Source organism: Meles meles, chromosome 3 (assembly GCF_922984935.1).
Source record: "Meles meles chromosome 3, mMelMel3.1 paternal haplotype, whole genome shotgun sequence".
Taxonomy (NCBI): Eukaryota; Metazoa; Chordata; class Mammalia; order Carnivora; family Mustelidae; genus Meles; species Meles meles.
Genome location: NC_060068.1, coordinates 35,941,231 through 35,962,521, shown reverse-complemented (window position 1 = coordinate 35,962,521; position 21,291 = coordinate 35,941,231). Strand labels below are relative to the sequence as shown.

Sequence of the window (21,291 nt, the reverse complement as noted above, 5' to 3'; positions counted from 1 at the left end):
GAGAGAGAGAGAGAGAAAGCTAGGGGAGATGCAGAGGAAGACAGATGCAGTCTCCCCGCCAAGCAGGGACCCCGATGAGGGACTCGATCCCAGGACCCTGCGATCATGACCTGAGCAGAAGGCAGATGCTCTACCAGCTGAGCCACCCAGACGCCCCAATATTCTTAACATAATATAAAAAGTGTTTGCTTGCATAAGGGAAATGGGGGCATGGGTCACTCTTAATGATTTCCCTTAAACAATTACCTTTATGTTAAACTACTATTCAATTTCAAGTGGGAGAGAAAAGTAAACTTCCTATCAGCAAGATTAACTAAAAATGCACAAACCAGTAACAAGTTACCTTAGAAATCAATTTTAAACTTTAGTATTTTCTAATTTGTCTCAATATATCAAAAGAGAGCTCCTCCTACATACATGTTTGGAATTTAAAATTTTACTTAGTCTAGTAAAAAAAATTTTTTTTTCATTTCAAATAGATTTGTATTTCCTTATGATCCATTTACCTCGAAACGATGAAGGTTCCTGAAGAGCATTACTTGCCAGCCTTGCCGGTCCACAGAATACCAAGACAGTGACGGGGGTCACTGCTGAACAACATCTAATGTTAGCTATTCTGTGGGCTCTGGTCATCTCATCATAAATAAGCCAATCTGTAGGCAGTGCCTGAATCGCTGCAGCCTGACCATTGGCTGGAGGAATCTATCAGAAAAAGAAATCAAAATCTTAACTGTATTTACCACCTACTTTACTGGCCATACTTTACATGGCAACAGATGACAGATATTAGTTGTCAGGCAAACATTAAAGCAAGTCACTGCTCACATAGTTGGAACACGAGTCCTCATTACCTAACACATGACCTCTTCCAACCGCAAAGATTTCATCAAAATTTTGTTCCAATGTTGAATTATACATATACAGTCAATTAATTGCTTAGTCTGTGGAGCATCTTTTTGTTGCTCTTCAACTATGTATACTAGATTAGTTTCACCTCAAGGCCTAAGAGCATTAAAAATATTTTACCTTTTTATATTGAGGCTGGCTGAGAACTGAAGTGGGATGAAACCGAACTTTCTTCTCCTTTGGCCCTGTCAATACGACATTCTCTCTGTCCACGTGGACTAAATTAGGATACATGCCTGCTACCAACGCAGCTTTAACCACAGCCCAGTTCTCGGAATTTGTGTTAACATCTCGAATGTCACCGCCACCTCGTGCCCTAACAAAGCCTAGACGGAGGGGAAAAAACCACACCAACACACTATTGCACAAAACACACTTTCAAACGTGCGTGTCTTACAAAAATTGTACTAATCCATGCACGTTTCATGATATTCAAATTCCACAATAATTAATAAAATCTCCTCTGTAAAGTTTAAAATACAGAATCAACGTTCTAAGAAAGTTTAGGTTTGCTCAGGCTAAAGTGAAGTATGGGGGACTTAGGGACTTGTAAAGAATACACATCCTTGCTATAAAGTTCTTTGTAAGATGCTATCAGAAATGTACTAAAATTTAAAAAAAAAGAAATGTACTAAAATCATAGCTGAAAATCTAAACCATTCTTTTGACTGGTTTAATAACATTTTGGTTATGACAGACATGAATTCTAGAGTAAAGACAATATATACATTCTTGCTTGAATTTCCAAAGCCCTTCATATTTCCTAATATTTGAGACCACTCTAAAACCTTTTGGTTCACTCCTTTTATTACTTTGGCACTTTAGCTCATCCATGCATCTGGGCTCTGGTACTTTTCGACTATATTCTCAATGTACTATGCTACTCAAAAGGAAATTTAAAGAAATAATTCCAAACTGACATAACAATACTGGCATTTTCTTAAAAAAAAAAAAATTAAGGCCTTAAAGAGAGATTACTAGCTGTTTTATGTTCTGAAAATATGAAGACCACATTTGTATCACCCTACTTATATATTTAAATCTATTATAGAGCTAAGCTGCTGTTTATTAAAGCGATAAAACCGAACTACAACATCTAAATTGCTTTTTGCCAACAAATGTACTATAAATTGCTCACTGCCTATAGTATCAAAAGGTACTCAGATTTCTCAGCTACAGCTTCTACAATATCATTTTTCTAACCAACAAACAAAAGCTGAAATCACAAAGGAGTCTACAAAGCAGTTCATATATACAAGACATACAACAATGTGAAAATGTCATAAAAATAATATCAGATGGCATCAGTTAACACTAAGAATACTATGAGGTATAAGTAAGGTGCTCTCCGTGGTCTAAGTAAGTTTTTTAGGGAAAATTTTACCTGATGCTCTAAGCTGACCAAGCAACTGAGTTCTCATGCCAATGATTATTTCCATGGTAGCTTGTGAAAGAAAATTCTTTTCACAAAAGGCTCGCTCCCACCCATCACTTCGTGCTTTCTGCCATGCCTACAAAAATATAATTATATAACAAGATACATTCACTAAATTCCTTAGTTAGGCTGCAAAGTAACTGAAAACCTCTACATTAGCTACTCAAGGTCAATTCTCCTTCTAATTATTTGATAAAATCTAGGCCCTCATTAAAAAAAAAACAAAACTCAGGGGTGCCTGGGTGGCTCAGTGGGTTAAAGCCTCTGCCTTCAGCTCAGGTCATGATCCCAGGGTCCTGTGACTGAGCCCCGCATAGGGCTCTCTGCTTAGCAGGGAGTCTGCTTCCTCCTCTCTCTCTCTGCCTGCCTCTCAGGCTACTTGTGATCTCTGTCTGTCAAATAAATAAACAAAATCTTAAAAAAAAAAAAAAAAAAAACTCAAAGAGAGTTTTCTCACAGAGAACAGACTGGTAGTTCCCAGAGGCAGGGGAGGAGAGGAAGGTGGGGTGAAGAGGGTCAAAAGATACAAGCTTAAAGTTATAAAATATGTAAGTCCTGGGAAGGCAACTTACAGCAAGGTTACCATAGTTAATAACAACATTACATTGTATATCTGGAAGTTGCTAAAGTAGAGATTTTTTTAAAAGATTTGTTTTAGAGAAAGAGAGAGTCCGCAGAGGGGCAGAGAAAGAGAGAGTCTCAAGCAAACTCCATGCTGAGTGTGGAGCCCAACGCAGGGCTCGATCTCATGACCTCAGGAGAAGGGGTTGAATGCCCAAACAACTGCTCTACTCGGGTACCCCAAGAGTAGATTTTTTTTTTTTTTGGTAAACTTTTTTCTTAATTGAGATATCACTGGCATTTAACATTATATTCATTTCAGGTATACAAAATAGTGATTCAGTATTTGTATATATTGTGAAATGATCACAATAAATCTAATTAACATATCAGAGAGTAAATCTTAAAAGTTCTCATCACAACAGAAAAATATTTGTAACTATGTGCAGTGATGGATGTTAACTAGACTTACTATGGAGATCATTTCCCAATATATACAATTATAGTATCATTATGTTTTACACCTAAAACTAATCTTATATGTCAATGACATCTCAATTTTTAAAAAATATAAATTTTAAAATTAAATGTAAGAAAAATCTAAGACTTCATGATTAAATAAAATTTATCATTAATTTATACTCAAATGCTATGAAAGCCATTCAGTTTATAAAATCCTAATGAGAATAAAGTATCCATTAACCTAAATGACCAGCTATGTAAAAACATCTGCCTTTTCAGATGTGTCTGCTAGTTTTCTTCCACTTAAGTATTGGAGGTTTTTAACTAAGCCACCATAACATCATTTATATGTAAGGATTCTACCACTCCTGTCCTCCAAAAAAACCTTTATATCAACCTCTTCTTAATTTATCTGAGAATGGGAAGCAAGATTTCTAGAAACCACCTACATGCAGTATAAGAAAGCTCCTCTTTGAAAATGACTTTTCTTACTTTGGAATATAAAAGACCAAGGTAGTATTTTATCCTCTCTGCTTTTGAAGGAGCTGGGGAAAAGCAAAGAATACATAGGAATTCTACACCAAATCTCCCTCTATTATCCACTCAACTAATCTACTATAACATGGGGTATCTAATGAACTCAATAGCACGGCATCATCCATTGTTCAATTATGCTCACAAAACAGCTTGCCATTATTTTTTTTAACCTATATATAACAGAAAAATCCTGTATGCCTGGCAAAAGGGTATTTTCTGCATAAACAAAATGAAATTTTTTTTAAAAAATGTATAGTCACAAAGAAGAAAGTAGTAGTCGCAGCCTACATTCAAGAGAATTTAAGGATAAATAACATGTCTACCTTTTTAGGAAGTAACTTCATCTTCTCCACATTATTCGAAATTCTAAATTACGTATCACTTCCTTCCCTCAGAATCCCATTTTCCTTATCTTTGCTTTCTCATTTATCACATTCCTCAATTTCTCACTGCTCCTATCTTGAAAAGTTTTAAGTGATATTTAGATTTTACTTCATAAAATTAAGTTCTTAGCACAGTGTTGCAAGCACATAAGAAAAAGATGTACTCTAAAAAAAACCAATAGATACTAAATTCAAGGTAATTTTCTTCCAATGTTTGTTCTACATACTTTGAGTAATATACATTGCTTCTTAACTAAAATTTTAGTGCATTCCCTACCCAAGATATGATTAAAAGAGAAGGAACCTGAGTATTAGAAAATGAATACAAGTAAATAAACATAAATACATGCATTCACATATTCCTACATGGAGAAAACTGAGAAAATGAAACAGAAAAAAGGTAGAAACTGATAATTCCAGCACATTAACAGTAGGAAGGTATTTTTCTAAGTTAGTAATAAAATATAACTTCAGAATGAAACAAAATTAATGGAATCATGTCTCTTTGTGAACTCATTACACTTGCCCCAGATACGTGTATAAGCAGCACCATGTTCAGAAATGAAATGACAATAATAAACCATACCTGGAATGCTCGGAGAAGGGCCATGTGGTCACTGAAAGTCCCTGCAGTGAAGCGTTTCCTACATAGCATAGCTGCCCGTTTTTGAGAGGCCTGGGTTGGCAGGACAAAAGGGTCTCGATAGGCTAGCGTGCAGGCAATTGTGAGGATGGGGTCCAGACACTTTAAAACAACAGCGCACAGGACCATTTTACCAAGATGTGGCTCTACGGGCAAGTCAGCCAAATGATATCCCAGCTCAGTGAGATCCTCCCAGGCATCCATTGCATCTATTGTCTAAATAAAAGAACACAAAACAGAATCTGAGACAACCAAAAACTATGCTTAATCAAATCACATACCTAAAAAGTCATCAGGAAATGAAAATGTAAATTTTCTTCTGCAACATCTTATAAAAAACATATTCTGCTTTCCATATTTTATGTAAAAAAGAACTATGAACTCTACTGTTTTACTATAATTACCATGAGAGTATTATTCAAAGTACATGATTATTTAAGATAACATTTTTAAGGACAAAATTCGGTAAGATGTATCCTCACTGTGTTTAAATTTCAAGTAAAACAGGTAAAATAAAACTGTGGAGACACCAACCTTAAGCATCTGTACAGCATTTCTTACAATTAAAGCTGGTGGAGGTTCAGGAGCTTTCATAAGGAAATCGGCAATAGGACAGTTCACTGGGGCTAATAGCTTAGTATGTAAACAAAGTTCCTGTAAACAAGAACAGCAAATCATTTTGAAATGTTGAAATTTATGTTGATTTTGACTTTCAAAGAAATCATGGGGGGGCCCTGGGTGGCTCAGTCATTAAGTGTCTGCCTTTGGCTCAGGTCAGGATCCCAGGGTCCTGGGATTGAGTCTGAGCCCCGGATCTCATGGGCTTCCTGCTCAGCATGAAGTCTGCTTCTGCTTCTCCCTCTGCCACTCCCCCTGCTCATGCTCTCTCTCTCTTTCAAATAAATAAAATCTTAAAAAAAGAAAAAAAGAGAAAGAGATCATGGGAAACATAGTCCCCAAACAGACTAGTAGAATCTTCTGATTAAAATTAAACAGTAGAGGAGCACCTGGGTGGCTTAGTTAAATGTCTGCCTCGGACTCAGGTCATGATCCCAGGGTCCTGAAATCAAGCCCATCAAGCTCCCTGCTCAGCCTGCTTCTCCCTCTGTCCCTCCCACTGCCACCCACTTGTGTTCCCTCCCTCAAAGAAATAAATAAAATCTTAAAAAAAAAAAAAATGAACAGTAGAGGGGCACATGGGTGACTTGGTCAGTTAAGCATCTGCCTTCCGCTCTAGTCATGATGCCAGGGTCCTAGGATTGAGCCCCACATTGGGCTGCCTGCTCAGTGCAGAGCCTGCTTCTCCCACTCCCTCTGCCACTCCCCTGCTTGTGCTCACTCTTGCTCTCTCTGCCAAATAAATAAACAAAATGGTTGTGTTTTTTAAGATTTTATTTATTTGACAGACAGAGATCACAACCAGGCAGAGAGGCAGGGAGAGAGAGAGGAAGGGAAGCAGGCTCCCTGCTGAGCAGAGAGGCCAATGTGGGGCTCGATCCCACGACCCGGGATCATGACCTGAGCTGCAGGTAGAGGCTTAACCCACTGAGCCACCCAGGTGCCCCAAACAAAATGTATTTTTTTAAAAAATTATTTAAATAAAAAAATAAAAAGAACAGTGTGGGGTGGGGGGCACATAGGCGGCTCAGTTGGTTAAATGTCTGACTCTTCTTTTTGGCCGAGGCCCTAATCTCAGGGTCATGACATCGAGCCCCGAGTGAGGCTCTGCTCTCAGAGTGGAGTCTAGTTAGAGTTTCTCTCTCACCTCCCTCTGTCCATCCCTACCATGCCCTCTCTCTCTTTCTCGAATAAAGAAATAAAATCTTTAAAAGTTTGGAAGCTAGCATCTGGCTCAGCACATTAGAGAACCAAATTAATGTATTTCTGGTAGTTTTCCCTAGAAACTACAATGCCTGGCTAGTGTGAAGTCAGAAAACCATTTTTCAAAACAATTTTCAAAATAATTAATAAAGGTCAGGAAATTTCAGTGGACTGAGTTCCAGACCACCAAGATTATCTCAGCATCTTTTTTTTTTTTAATATTTTATTTATTTATTTATTTGACAGAGAGAGAGGTCACAAGTAGGCAGAGAGGCAGGCAATCTCAGCATCTTAAACCGAGATTTTGCTATTACCTTTTGGAACTTAAATAATTTGTTTTCTAATCCTCAATGAGAATGTGAAAGATGAACACTATTATATGGTAGACAGACTTCTAAAATGTTGCTTTTAAAATATATATATATATATGAAAACTGTACCATAATTTAAGTGAACTCAAGTAATCCTTTAAAATATTGGTGGTTTATGAATTAAACTTTTTTTTAAGAATTTTTATTTACTTATGTGACAGACAGCACGAACAGGCAGAGTAGTAGGCAAGGGGAGAGGAAGAAGCAGGCTCCCTGCTGAGCACGGAGCCCAATGCAGGGCACAATTCCAGGACCCTGGAAAGGACCTGAGCTGAAGGCAGTCGCCCAACCGACTGAGTCACCCAGGCTTCCCTGGATTAAATGTTCTTGTCTAGAAAAAAAATATTAGTTAGATACATAACCACCTTCCCTCATATATATTTTATAATTTTGTTTTAGGAATTACCTTAAAAGTCCGACTGGTATTAAGTTGAAATGGTCCCTCTCCTCCCTCACCCTAAAAGCAGCCTTTTAGAGTTCGGTACATTTTTACCTGTAATGGCATTCTCAAAAGTTCTGGAGTCTGAAATTCCAACATATTCTGGAATCGGAGTCTACTAAACAGCCGGAAACAAATTCCAGGTCTACATCTCCCTGCCCTTAAAAGTGAAATAAAAATTAAGCTTCAAACAAGGAATAAAGACTAGACCATGGCAACTCTAAAAGCAGTGTGCTTTAGGAGACAGAGCAATGGACCAGTGTCAGGACAGCTGACTGTGATTCCTTCCTGAATCTTTCCAGAAGGCACGTCACTCGTCTGGGCATCATTCATAAAAACTTACGAATGATACCTACCTGATACACCTACTAAGGTAATGATAAAAACAAATTTGTAAGTGACACACACATAAAAGTGAGTAAAAATAATGAAAAAAATGCACGGTAATTGACATTTCATCTGCTTTACTCAACTGACACAAGAACCGCCCACAAGCCCACAGCTCAGAGCTGTGCAAAGAAAGCATTACACAACTCCAGGGAGTGGCAGTTCCTGTCACCACAGAGACTTGTACCACTTTCTGGGAAGTAGGAGAGAAATATCTTGAAGAAAAGCAGCCTCTCCTCATTTCCCCCAGAATCACTGTATCAGCTAATGGCCAGGCTGAACATGCTAAGCGATAGAGATCCAGAAATATCCCTCCCATCACAAAGCTACAACACACTGTGCTACAAGTGACAAAATGAGATGTTGGACCACTGCTTCCTTCATCAGTACCGTCCTCACTATCAACCCATCTGCTTTCCCTCCTACCCAGCCTTCTCTGAGACATTTCCATCCTTCGCCAGTCCTTAAATGTCGATGTTCCTGTGAGGCTGGACCTCAGCCCTCTGCTCTCCTAGTCCATCCTCACTCCCAACGGGATTGTAATTATCCTCCTGACTTTAATTTTCATCCACTGAGATCTCTTCACCCTAACCCTACTCCCATACTTCAGAAGCCTCTTAGCTCCGCTTGGATTTTCTAGCCAACCGAAGCTCAACACAACCAAAGATTAATTCTTCTCACCAACATAACCACTATTCCCATTTCCCCCAACAAGGGCACCACCATCCACACAAGTTTCTAAGACAGACACCTGTATAACATCCTTGACTCCACACTATTCCTTGCCCCTGGACACACTCTCACCCCAATACTGCTCTCAATATCTTCTAACACCACTATCACAATCCAGACTATTGTCATCTCTCCCTTTTTGTAAATTCCAAGTATTAATGAAAGAGCCTCCTACTGGGTCCTCCTGCCATCAGTTTTGTCTCTACCAATTCATTCTTCAAAGAGATGAAAGAAGACTAAAATCATGCCATCCTTTGGTTTATTAAGAAGAAAAAGAGAGCGGAAACACAAAATGATCCTTAAGGACATGTCCACAACTTACTCATTTTTTCACTATTCTCCTCTAAACTAAACTCCATCCAGACAACTTTGTTGTTCACTCTTGCCTGTAGATCTTTGTGCTTGCCTCGCCTTTGCTAGAAAAGCCTTTTCAAAACACCTCTTCATTTGTATTTATCTCAGATTCTACCCTCACTCCTCCAGAAGCATTATCCAGTTGTATCACAAATCACATGGTATTAAAATTGCTTACTTTACTGGATTCCAGGATGGACTGCACCATTCCCCCACCACAAACCTGACTCATCAGACTACAGTTTATTCATCGTCGCATCCCTAACACTTGCACAGTAATGGCTGTCAAAAGAAATAGGCTGAAAAAAATGACAAGGAAAATTCCTACAATTTCTGATTTTCCTCCCGGATAATATACGATTAAGAGGTAAACACGATGAAGAGATGGAATATTACTAACTAACTTAGCTAGTGTTATCAAGCCACACCCTGTCACAGGAAAGCGACTGGTACGGTAACAGCAAAAGCCTTCAAGAACATTCCATGAAATTATAAAGTACAGAAATAATGCATCCACCAGCTTCAGCACATGAGCCACTGCTTTAAAATCAGTGTCAGATGTTTTCCTATTAAAATGCAAGGAAAATTAGTCAAATGATTACTGATAAATAGGATACTTTTAAATCTTCCCTTTTTTCAAAAGAAAAAGTAATGCAAGCACATACTAAAATAACCAAACTACCAAAAAAATGAAAATTAAATCCTCCTTCTTTCAAAGAGTTCCACAAATCCTCCTTCTCAGAGCCAACACTTGTTTTTTAATATTTCTCTCAAATCCATCAATGCATTTCTGCCCTAAATATATATATACATACATATGTATTTATTTAGCACTATACATATATATTAAGTACAAATAGTATAGATGCATGTTGTACACCTTACTTTTTTCAGTTAATAATGTATTTGGAGAACTCATTGCACATAAAAATACATCCACATCTTTCATCATCATAGTCTAATATAGCATTGCACAACTATCGCATAATTTATTTAACTACAAAACTTCCAGAGAGTTCACTATTACAAACAGTGCTGCGGAAAACATTCTTCAACACACGTCTGGGCACATGCACAGGTACACTCAGGATAAACTACAAGAAGTGGAATCCACCGGCAAAGGGGAGATTTGGATAAACAGTTTCAAACTGTCCTCTGAAGAAGTCACAGAAGTTTACACTCCCATCAGCAAACTATGAAAGCTTACTGGCCCATGCTTTGGCCAACTCTGTTGTAGGTACTGTTAAAAATTTTCATCTATGCCAATCTGGTGATAAGCAAAAAAATTTCCTTATTAATTTGCACTTATTCTGCATATATGAGGTGGTGTGTGTGAGGTTAATGTGTTGGTCTTTATGAACTGATTTTAAAGAGTTTTTTGCATAATATAGCAATTAGCCCTTTGTCCTATACTGCAAATGTTTAAAATATTTTCCTTTCAATTTTGTTTTTTAAGTTTCTTACATCTTCTGAGGACAGATTATACTAGTCAAAAATTTTTAACATAACCTGAATTCAACTTTTAAAGAAAGTATTGAAATGGCTTGCCTTGCAAAAACAATGTAAGAATTAAGACTAACATGAAAATGTTAACATTTTATATAGAAAGCAGAATATACATTAAATATGTAATACATATCAAAATGTTTCCATGTCATAGGCAATTGAGTGAATGAATGTACATTAAATATACATTACCTGCCTTTTCGTTGTATGGCACTAGCTTTGGAAATCCACACCATTTTTAACATTGTAACAAAATTCAGTGCATCAAAGGATTTCTGTAATATTTAAGTTATCTTCATATTAAAACTTTTATAAAAGGTGTTTAAGAAGAAATAGCAAGAGTATTATGAATATATTTAACATGCCAAGTTTAATTCGAGGCCCCTCTTGATTAGATAATTAGGTTGGGGCACAGATTAAAAAAAAAAATCCCCATCTCTGGTTACAAACATTCTAAGGAAAAAGAATGAAAAATAAACTCAGAAGAGCTATAAAAACTTCCTCATTCTCTGCCTTGCTTAGTTATTTGTTCCTCTCTGCTATACTTGAATAATAGCAGTCAGTACTCATAGACATCAAGAGTGAAGAAAAATCTATTCTCTTGAGGTCATTTCCTATCAGATTTCTATCACCACCAAGAATAGGAATGATCAGGAAAAGATAATTTCTAAAATATGTGCCAGGAAGCTGATCTGGAGGAATAACAATAATCACTGAACCAATCCTATCCAAAGTGAAGAATTTTTACTCCTCTCCATTTTACCCCCGGCTGAGCTATGAACACAGTTAGCCTAACCAGAATGTTATAAGAGAAAGTAAAGAACCATTATTACCTCTATATTCCCTAAACAATCTAAAGCCAAAATTCACTGTAGAGATTTTAAAAGAATGCATTCCTAACTAAAATATACACTTAATCATTCACTGACTTATACTTTCCCTTTCATAAAATAACTAAATAGAGCAAATACAAATGTGTTCTCAGAATAGTTTAATCATGGGATTTTTAGAAAAGATGCTACTTATGTAGTTTTTAATAAAATGTCATATGTGTCAGTTTTGTATGTAAAATAACTTCTGACACTACCATCATGTTCTAAACCATGGTTTACTTGATGAATGACATCTATAGGAATTAATTTCCAAGATTCAAAATCCACTTCATCAGCTTTAGATAATCAGGGCAATAAAATCTGAATTTTCATTGACTCACCATTCAGACTTTTAGTGATAATATTCATCATTAACCTCTGATAAAAAAATAAAACGTATCCCTTCTTTATAGTACCCAACTATACTGAAACGTCCAAATTTTATAATAAAGTTTTATTTTCTGTAAGATATTCCTAAAAATTCTATTGAAAACATTAAAAAGCAATTAACAAATTTTCCCACATTAAAACATGATCATTGCTATCCACTGTAACAGACATCATTTGCTTTCCACAATACAGACAGGATCTTTCCTTGAAAATCAACCACCTCTATCACTTTCCATTCTTTCTGTGAAAGGATCCACCAAAGGGTATTGAGAACTGCTGAGCATCCCAGTGCTAACAGAAAATAAATATTGTCTTTTCTTTATATCTGGGCCAGCAGTAAATATTTTAGCCTTTGTAGAGGGTCACTGCTGCAACTCTTCCAGTTGCAGTGTGAAAGCAACCACAGACAAGAGACAAAAGTGAACAGGGCAGTGTTGCGGTAAAATTTATCTTTATAAAAGCAGTTGCTGGGCCTGTGTGGCTGCTAACTGGCATCTGCTGAAGTCTGGTCTGACTGCTCGCACTGTCTCAGGATGGTTCTCTTGAACCAGATGTCTTTTGAATACCCACTATATGTGGAGCCCTGGAGATTAACTCTGAACAAGAGGGACATGTTCCATTACCATATGCAGAAGGAAAGAAGGAAAGCATACAAAACATGTAATCCAATTCCCATTCAGTGACAAAATTTTCAGTGTAATTAGCCAACCCTTTACATTCTTCCTAGTATTAAATCAGCAGAAGCTAGTTTGTTTTGTTTTTTATTTTTGTGTAATCTGTTACAATAACTAGATCCTACAGTCTGAACTGCTTACGGTAAAATATTCACTTTGGAGAAATCAACAATCACTATGTTAAATTCATGCAGAACCATCTTCTCATTAAAATGAATCACAAAAGCATTTATTGGAATGTAACTTAACCCTCTTCACTGAAACAAAATACAACTTATCCACACATACCTCTTTCACCTTACCAGAATCAATAACAAAGACAACATCGTTGACTGTGATGCTGGTTTCAGCAATATTGGTGGAAAGGATCTGCAAGGGGATGCGACATCACAGTTAATATGAATCCAGGACCAATGGCTACTGAAATGGACGAAAGAAAATTGTATGAAGCTTACTATTTTTCGAACACCGGCAGGTGGGTTTTTTAATACTTTCTTTTGATCTGATGTTTGCATATTTGAATGAAGCATAAAGACTTGGTATCTGTTAACAATGGAAAGGAAAAATACACTATGGTACCAATCAGTTATTTAGAGCAACAAATATAAAACTTTAGCTTTTACCTATGTGTGTTGTCAGCAAACCGCTTGTCATCAAACAGGATGCGATCCCTCAATCCAACAATTTCATCATATCCAGGTAGGAAAATTAATATTGCACCTTGGAAAACAAGGATGTTTTTTAAAAATCACATCTCAGGGCAGCTGGATGGCTTAGGCAGTTAAGCGGCTGCCTTCAACACAGGTCATGATCCTAGGGTCCTGGGGGAGCCTGCTTCTCCCTCTTTCCCTGCCCCTCCCCCTGCTCCTTCTCTTTCTCTCTCTCCCTTGCAAATAAATCTTTTAAAATAAATAAAATAAAATATTAAATCTCTGGCTTTACAAAGCAGAAACCACTGACAGGCCCAGCTATGATGAGCTATATCACTAGTTTTCAAATACTGATAAAGTGTAATACTTAGGACGCTTAAGAGATTACTATGCAGTACTGCCAGTGGAATTCTGTAAACATCTGTACACACAAAATATTATCTTGGAAACTGAAGTATACTTTGCTGTTCAAGTTATTTTAGACAGTACTCATTTACCAGCATCGCAACCATGGCAGATATTGTAAAGAAGGTGCATGATCAAATCCAGGTCTACTTTTTCATCATCAAAACTGTGATGATAAGCTTTCAGGAGCTCTCTGTCTTCTGCACTGAGGTCACTTCCGTTTGTGTGAACCAGAGAACTTTCATCTAGATTTCCAAACTCCAGTGAAGCACTTAAAAAAAAGAAAAAAAAAATGACCAACTCATTTAAAGTCAATGACTCGGGCGCCTGGGTGGCTCAGTGGGTTAAGCCTCTGCCTTTGGCTCAGGTCATGATCAGGGTCCTGGGATCGAGTTCCGCATCAGGCTCTCTGCTCAGCAGGGAGCCTGCTTCCTCCTCTCTCTCTGCCTGCCTCTCTGCCTACTTGTGGTCTCTGTCTGTCAAATAAATAAATAAAATCTTAAAAAAAATTAAAAAATTTAAAAAATAAAGTCAATGACTCCCATGATGTCCTTCTTTAAATTCTGAACATACCCTAAGGAGGGTAAATGATACTTAACGTCCTAGGTACAATTCATGTTTTGGCTTACACCTACATTATCCAAAGTAAAATCTATCAATAAGTGCTTTTCAAAAACATAATCTGAAGATAGTTCTCCAAAGAAAATATACAAATGGCCAATAAACACATTGAAAAGATGTTCAACATCATTACGCATCAGAGAAATGAAAATAAAAACCGCAGTGAGATACCACTTCACACCATTAGGATGACAATATAATCAAAAAACAGAAGATAGTATGTGTTAAAGAGGGTGTGGAGAAATTGTAACCATCATACATTGTTAGTGGGAACATAAAATGATGATGTCACTTCGAAAAACAATGTGGCCGTTCCTCAAAATGTTAAACACAGTGTTAGCAGATGCCCAAGCAATTCCACCTCTAGGTTTATAAACAAGAGAAATGAAAATATATGTTTACATAAACTGGTGTACACAAATGTTCACACCAGTATCATTCATAACAGCCAAAAAGTGGAAACTACCCAAATGTACATCAACTGAAAAATGGTTAAACAAACTGTGATCTAGCCACAGAGCAGAGTATAACTCAAGTCAGAAAGAAAGGATGTCACAATGTGAATGGATGAGCCTTGAAAACATTATGCTGTGACAGAAGCCAATCATAAAAAGACGATGTATTATATCATTCCACTTAGATCCAGTGTATGGAATAGACAAATCTACAGAAACAGGAAGCAGACTAGTTGCCTAGGGCTGGAAGAGCTGGGGAAGATGAGGAGTGCCTGCTAATGATTACAGGAATTTTGGGGGGGGGTGATGAAAATGTTCTCAAAATTATTATCATAATAACTGCATAACATGGGGGCACCTGGGTGGCACAGTTAGTTGAGCATCCGACTCTTGGTTTCAGCTCAGGTCATGATCTCAGGGTCGTTGAGATCCGCACTCAGTGCAGAGTCTGCTCAAGATCTCCCTCTCCCTCTCCTTCTCCCCTCCCCCTGCTTGCCCTCTCTTAATAAATAAATAAATAAATAAAATCTGAAAAAAAAATTCATAACATGGCAAACACATTAAAAGCCACTGAACTGTACACTCAAAAGGATGAATTACATGGTTGTGAACTTTATCTCAATAAAACTTAAAACACACAAACCTTTGATCATCATTTACACTTTTTTAATAGGTTGTTTCTAATTGTTCACTCTTATAAACAATACTCTGAAACAACGTCTACATTTAAAACAATTCTACAGGTGCCAGCTTAACATGACTGCCAATTTGGTTATTCCATATTAAAAGCCGATTGATTATGCTAAAAAGCCAAAAAAAAAAAAAAAAAAGCCAAAAAGCCAAAAGCCCAAAGCCCTAAATCAGCATAAATTACTGAAATAACAGCTTGCTTTTTCATCCCATATGTAAAAATGTAACCTCCTGCCATCACTAGTAACTATCACTAAGATTTCTAAGAAGTTCAGTTCTGCCCAATTTCTTCCAAAGAGCTTAGCAGAAAAATAATTAAACCTGCTTTCAATAGGGTAAATATTAAAATTCTAACTGCAGTTATTTTAAATTTTAAGATTCATTTTAAAACATTCCCAATTTTTTGTTTTCTTACTTCTTAACACGTAAATGAAGAGGGTACAATGTCCTTTGTTTAAAGCTCTAACTTTAGGAGCCCCTGGGTGGGTCAGTCAGTTAAGCATCTGCCTTCAGCTCAGGTCATGATCGCAGGGTCCTGGGATGGAGCCCCATGAGCAGGGAGCCCACTTCTCCCTCTCCCCCTGCCCCTCCCCCCCCAACTTTCTCCCTTGCTCTGTGTTCTTTCTCTCTCTCTCAAATCTTAAAAAAAAAAAAAAAGCTCTAACTTTATCAATTATCAATAATCCTGCAAACATCATAAATTTAATTTTTAAACATTTGGAATTTGTAATTGATGATGTCATGATCTGCAGAATAAAAAGAAAGCCCAGTTAGGCAGGATAGTTAGAATACTATCCAGATAACTGCTACTTGGTAATCTGTAGTGTCTACTGAGCTATTCCCAGAACCCTAAGAACATCTGGAACATTCAAAGCATTAATGTCAAAAAGGACTGCAAGTTCTGGGTGCTATATTGAAATGACAACAAAATCTGGCATACCATAATTAGCATTTGGGTCTGTTAATAACTTTGTGACTCTAACCTTCATTATCATTTAATGAAATTAAAATAACAAGACTAACTTCATACTTCAAACATTCACTTCACCTGAGACTATTATCTATAGAATAAAATCCAAAACCCCAACTCAAATAAAACATTTTTATATTCTTGTGTAAAAGATATTTTAGTATATTTTAACTTCAGATTCATTTTTATCTTTTTTGATTCTTACAGGTTGAAAACAAAGTGCTATCAATGTATTATAAAACATATTTTCTTTGGATATATTTTCTTTTAAAATCACCTTTTTCTTTTCTTTAGCTATTTAATCTAAGATCTACATATCTATCTAAATATCTAACCTAACTTTAGCCAAAACCTTTAATTACCTAAATAAATGATTTGTTTCATTGGATTTGAAAGTATTGTCTGAATCTTTTTTTTAAATCAAATTTATACATACATGATCTCACTCATATGTGGAAATTAAGAAACAAGACAGAGGATCATAGGAAGAGAGGAAAAAAAAATAAAACAAGATGAAATCAGAGACGGAGATAAACCATAAGAGAGTCTTAATTGTAGAAAACTAAGGGCTGCTGAAGGGGAAAGGGTTTACGGAATGGGCTATCTGGGTGACAGACATTAAGGAGGGCACGTGATGTAATGAGCACTGGGTGTTATACAAGACTCATGAATTACTGACCTCTACCTCTGGAACTAATAATATATTACATGTTAATTAACTGAATTTAAATTTTTAAAGAAAAAGAAACTAAAAAAGAAAAATAAGATGATGGGCACCTGGGTGGCTCAGTGGGTTAAGCCTCTGGCTTCAGCTCAGGTCATGATCTCAGGGTCCTGGGATTGAGCCCTGCATCGGGCTCTCTGCTCAGTGGGGAGCCGGCTTCTCCTCCTCCCTCTGTCCCCTCCACCTGCTCACGCTCGCTTTCCCTGTCTCTCTCTCTCACTAGAGAGACATGCACACACACTCTCTCTCTCTCAAATAAAATCTTGAAAATATGAGTAAGTTCTGAAAAAAAAAAAACAAAAATACAAACAAACAAAGAAAACCTGATGAATCACTGAACTCTACCTCTGAAACTAAAAATACACTGTATGTTCATTAATTGAATTTAATTTTTAAAAAAAGAAAAAAAAATGTGTCAGAGGGTAACAGGTCCTACAGACAAAAGGAAAAATAGAGTAGGTTGAGAAGGATTAACAGCACAAGAAGGTAAACTACAACAACAGGATAAATTTAGGTGGCCCTCATGAAGATAAAATCTGAATAAAGATTTGTGTTCTGTTCCTGTTTTATAACACATTGTTTCTGTTTTATGAGTATTTTCTATTAGCTTTTGAAGTTTTCTTCTGATTATTGATGTGCAGCCCATCAAAGTTCCAGGGGTTTTTGTTGCTATTGTTGTTTGATCGTGGGTACTTTTCCCCTCAAAGATGCCTGGCAGTTTGTTCATCTTCAAAGAGAATGCACAAAAAATTTCCATGTGCACAGGCAGCAACTGTCGAGCTATGTGGCTTAAAGATGGTCATTTCAATGAAAGAATACCAAACCTTCCATAATTCTAATTCTTTTCTGTCGGCTTGGTCTGTTTTCCCAGGAAAGAATTCTCCCATTTTCTGCTGAAGAGTGTAAGCTTCTACAGGAAACGGCGACAGGGACAGCAGTGGAAGGGAGTGGATGGAATCTCAACCTTCAGTCTGTTGGGGGACTTTCCTCTTTGATACCTCACTCCCACTCTCCCTCTGTGCTTGATAGGCCCCAAGTCCAAAGCTTCATGTGGCTTAATTTTTTAATAAACTTCCCACTACTGCCAAGGTAGGGAAAGGAGATCTCCGCTGATGGCAGGAGAGGTGGGAATCTGGAATTCTGAATATTCCTTGGAGAGAATTTCAATCAATTCTCAGTGGGGGTTTTTTTTTTTTTTGAACCTCTAAGAAGCTAAAATGAGCTGGTTTCTCACTGGCAATTACTTCCCTGCACTGAGCTTTCCGTTTCCTCAGCTCTGCTAAGTCAAACACCACTGATCCATTAGCCTTCTATTACCCAAAAGTTTACTCCTATCTTCCACCAGTTGCTATGTCCTCTTCCAACCTCTTCGACTTTGTTAGCTTACACATGTTATATTCCTGCCTTACCATTTCAATGAGGTTTTAGGAAAATGCAGATAAATTACATGTGCTGTATCTACTATGTTTAACTGAAAATCCCCCTTCTGCTTTGCAAAATGAAATAAAGTATTATAAAACTGGATCTTACTGGCACCCTACCCAAAACAAAAAATAACAAAATCAGACAAAAGTTCCTTAGAATTCAAAAAAGAAAAAAGAAAATCTCTGCATAAGAGACTATAGTCTACCTTGTCATATGCTGTCATTTACATGGCTAAGCCTTTAAAAAAGACATTAGGGTTAATTAAACACAGTATAAAGTTTTACCTGTATGATTCTAGAAGATCCACTATTTCAGTCTGTCCAAAGTGTTTGGCCCAATCTAAAGCCATCCTGCCAAAATTCAAAGAGATCAAATTTTAAATAAATAAATAATTTTTTAAAAAATCAAATTTAGACAGAGAAGTAATGTTCTCAAATTTATAAAACGAGTCAAAGGATTCATTCACCCATTAGAGATGGACCAGCAATTATTATACAATAGCTTTTAGTACAAAGACAAACATAAGAAATCAAAACCGATATGCGGAGCTGTACAGAGACACAGCAAGAAGGGATGCAGTTTATAATTACCAGCCATTCGATGCTTTACTGTGAATGTTGGCTCCCATGCTAATTAACTGCTCTACTTGACTTGAAAAACCTCGCCCTGCAGCAACCATGAGGGCTGTTGCACTGGTTTCGCTATGCCTGTAATCAACTAAAGCAAGGAAAAGACAAATGCAGGTTATATTTCCAAACTTTTCAACCATTTTCATTCCTTTTTAACTTAATGAAAGAAATGAGTGTCAGGACAATCAACCTGGGACTGGCTCCTTCATACAACACTGTAACAGTATTACATTACTCTGGACGCAGATCTATTATTAACGCACCCTTAGTCTAAACAGGATGGAAGAGGGACGACCATTTGGAAGGTAGGAGAACAAGAGATAGTCGTTCAGCTGTCTCAAGCTCACCAGGGTAATGAGAACGGAAGACGAAGGCTAGTAACTTGCAGAATCCTTAAATAATCTTCCTAGCCTAGATATTGTCTTGACCACCAAATGACAAGATATAATTAATAAGGTTCATCAGTAACTGGAAAAGAATGCTTAAGACTACAAATGCGAAGTCCAAGACCGTTTTTTGTTGTCCTTGTTTTGCTCTTATTCCCCCATCATTCCAGACTGTTACTTTCTGAGATGCTTAATGGAAATAACATTGGCAGAAAGTTTACTTCCCATAAAAGCCCTCCACGAGAAAAATAATTAAAGTTCCACTGAATTTAATTTCCTTCCTAGAATATATTTCTCAAGAAATGCAATGTATTATAATCACTTAGCACTGGTCTGCTTAAATTACAAAATTGGTGATTTTAAAAAGAAATCATCACTGAAAAAAAAAAACAACTCTGCAGTAAAATTTAAGATAATCGCAAATGGGCAATTTTAATTTTCCATAGCCCAATCATCCTCAGTGTTTAATAATACTCTGAAACTTGGTAACCATTATAAGTCAGTGGTTCTTCAAGTGGGGAGGACTTACAAGAGAATTACCTCAGGTTCCTTACTTCTGAAAGCACAGATAGCCAGGACTGACTCCTAGATTCAGAGTCAGTAGGTGTGGGATGGCCAGGCACATGCAGTCTTAAAAAGGACTGAAAAGATTATGATCTGTACTCACTATATGAGAATTACTGCTTCAGCTGAATATTCATTTGGTAGCCTTGGAGAAAAGAACCAAAAGTGTGTATTTTGAGCATCAGGGTATGACTAAGTGTGGGTGTTTTAAAACATCCAAAATTCTTTAGTACTCCTCCCTTCCAGAGGTAGAGTCTAAGTTCCCCTCTTAAGTATGAGCTAAACTAAATGACTCACTCTAAAAGGTACCTATCGCTTTCTGCTTGCTTTCTCTCCTTCTTTTGACTCACTCACTCAGAAAGAAGCCAGCTGCCACATCCAGGGAAGATTAAGACAGCCAGCCCTATGAAGGGGTCTGGATGGTAAGACCTGAGGCCTTCTGCCAAAAGAGGAGACGAGACAACCTGAGGTCTCTTGCCAATAGCTGCGTGAGTGAGCCTCTTGGAAGCAGATCCTGCAGCTCCCGTGAACCTTCAGACGACCAAAGCCTCAGACAAGAGCTCCACTACTACTTTATCTGTCACTAGAAGCCAGAACCAGTCTCAGATTCTTGAGTCTCAAGAACAATGTGAGACAACAAATGATTGAGGTTGCTAAGGCTGGGAATCATTCATTTGTCATGCAACAATAGAGGACTAGGACAGTAAGCATGACAGGGAATGCCTGTCTCACTCATTACTAGCTGCTTCCACAGGATTCCATGGAGAAATTGATGGCATTAAAAAGAAACCTGCAAAGTAGGAGGTTTCCTGGATTACATGAAGTATTTTCAACGCTGGTGCCAATTAAGGGCTGAGATTTTAGAAGAGAAATAAAAAGATGGGAAGTCAGTAACTGTTCAAAGAGATACCATAGCATTTTGTTTACTTCACACAGCTTCAGACATTAGAATCTTGCACTCTACGGATGCCTGGGTGGCTCAGCGGGTTAAGCATCTGCCATTGGCTCAGGTCATGATCCCAGGGGTCCTGGGATCAAGTCCCACACTGGGCTCCTTGCTCAGCTGGGAACCCACTTGTGCTCTCCATCTCTCTCTCTTTCTCCCTGACAAATAAATAAATAAATAAATAAATAAATAAATAAATAAATACTGCACTCTAGAAAACATCCAATGAGAGAGGCCTGGGTGGCTCAGTCGGTTAAGCGTGTGCCTTCAGCTCAGGTCATGATCCCTGGGTCCTGGGATGGAGACCCACATCAGGCTCCCTGCTTGGTGTGGAGTCTGCTTCTCCCTCTGCC

General features: G+C 37.4%; 1 protein-coding gene across 4 annotated transcripts in view; it reads right to left on the bottom strand.

The window, feature by feature from the left end:
• The window catches only part of YTHDC2 (YTH domain containing 2), a 73,500-nt gene that overhangs the window by 21,039 nt on the left and 31,170 nt on the right, over nt 1-21,291 (bottom strand). For all 4 annotated transcript variants that reach the window (XR_006817704.1, XM_045999570.1, XM_045999571.1 and 1 more), the window contains 13 exons: nt 19,004-19,130; nt 18,698-18,763; nt 13,621-13,799; nt 13,097-13,193; nt 12,929-13,016; nt 12,762-12,842; nt 10,730-10,812; nt 7,613-7,718; nt 5,462-5,581; nt 4,871-5,143; nt 2,291-2,417; nt 1,027-1,232; nt 507-702 (listed from right to left, as the gene is read on the bottom strand). Coding sequence is in view for 3 of the 4 variants with exons in the window: in XM_045999570.1 (XP_045855526.1) it covers nt 507-702; nt 1,027-1,232; nt 2,291-2,417; nt 4,871-5,143; nt 5,462-5,581; nt 7,613-7,718; nt 10,730-10,812; nt 12,762-12,842; nt 12,929-13,016; nt 13,097-13,193; nt 13,621-13,799; nt 18,698-18,763; nt 19,004-19,130 (1,749 nt within the window). In the remaining variant the exon portion in view is untranslated. The remainder of the gene's footprint in view (nt 1-506; nt 703-1,026; nt 1,233-2,290; nt 2,418-4,870; nt 5,144-5,461; nt 5,582-7,612; nt 7,719-10,729; nt 10,813-12,761; nt 12,843-12,928; nt 13,017-13,096; nt 13,194-13,620; nt 13,800-18,697; nt 18,764-19,003; nt 19,131-21,291) is intronic.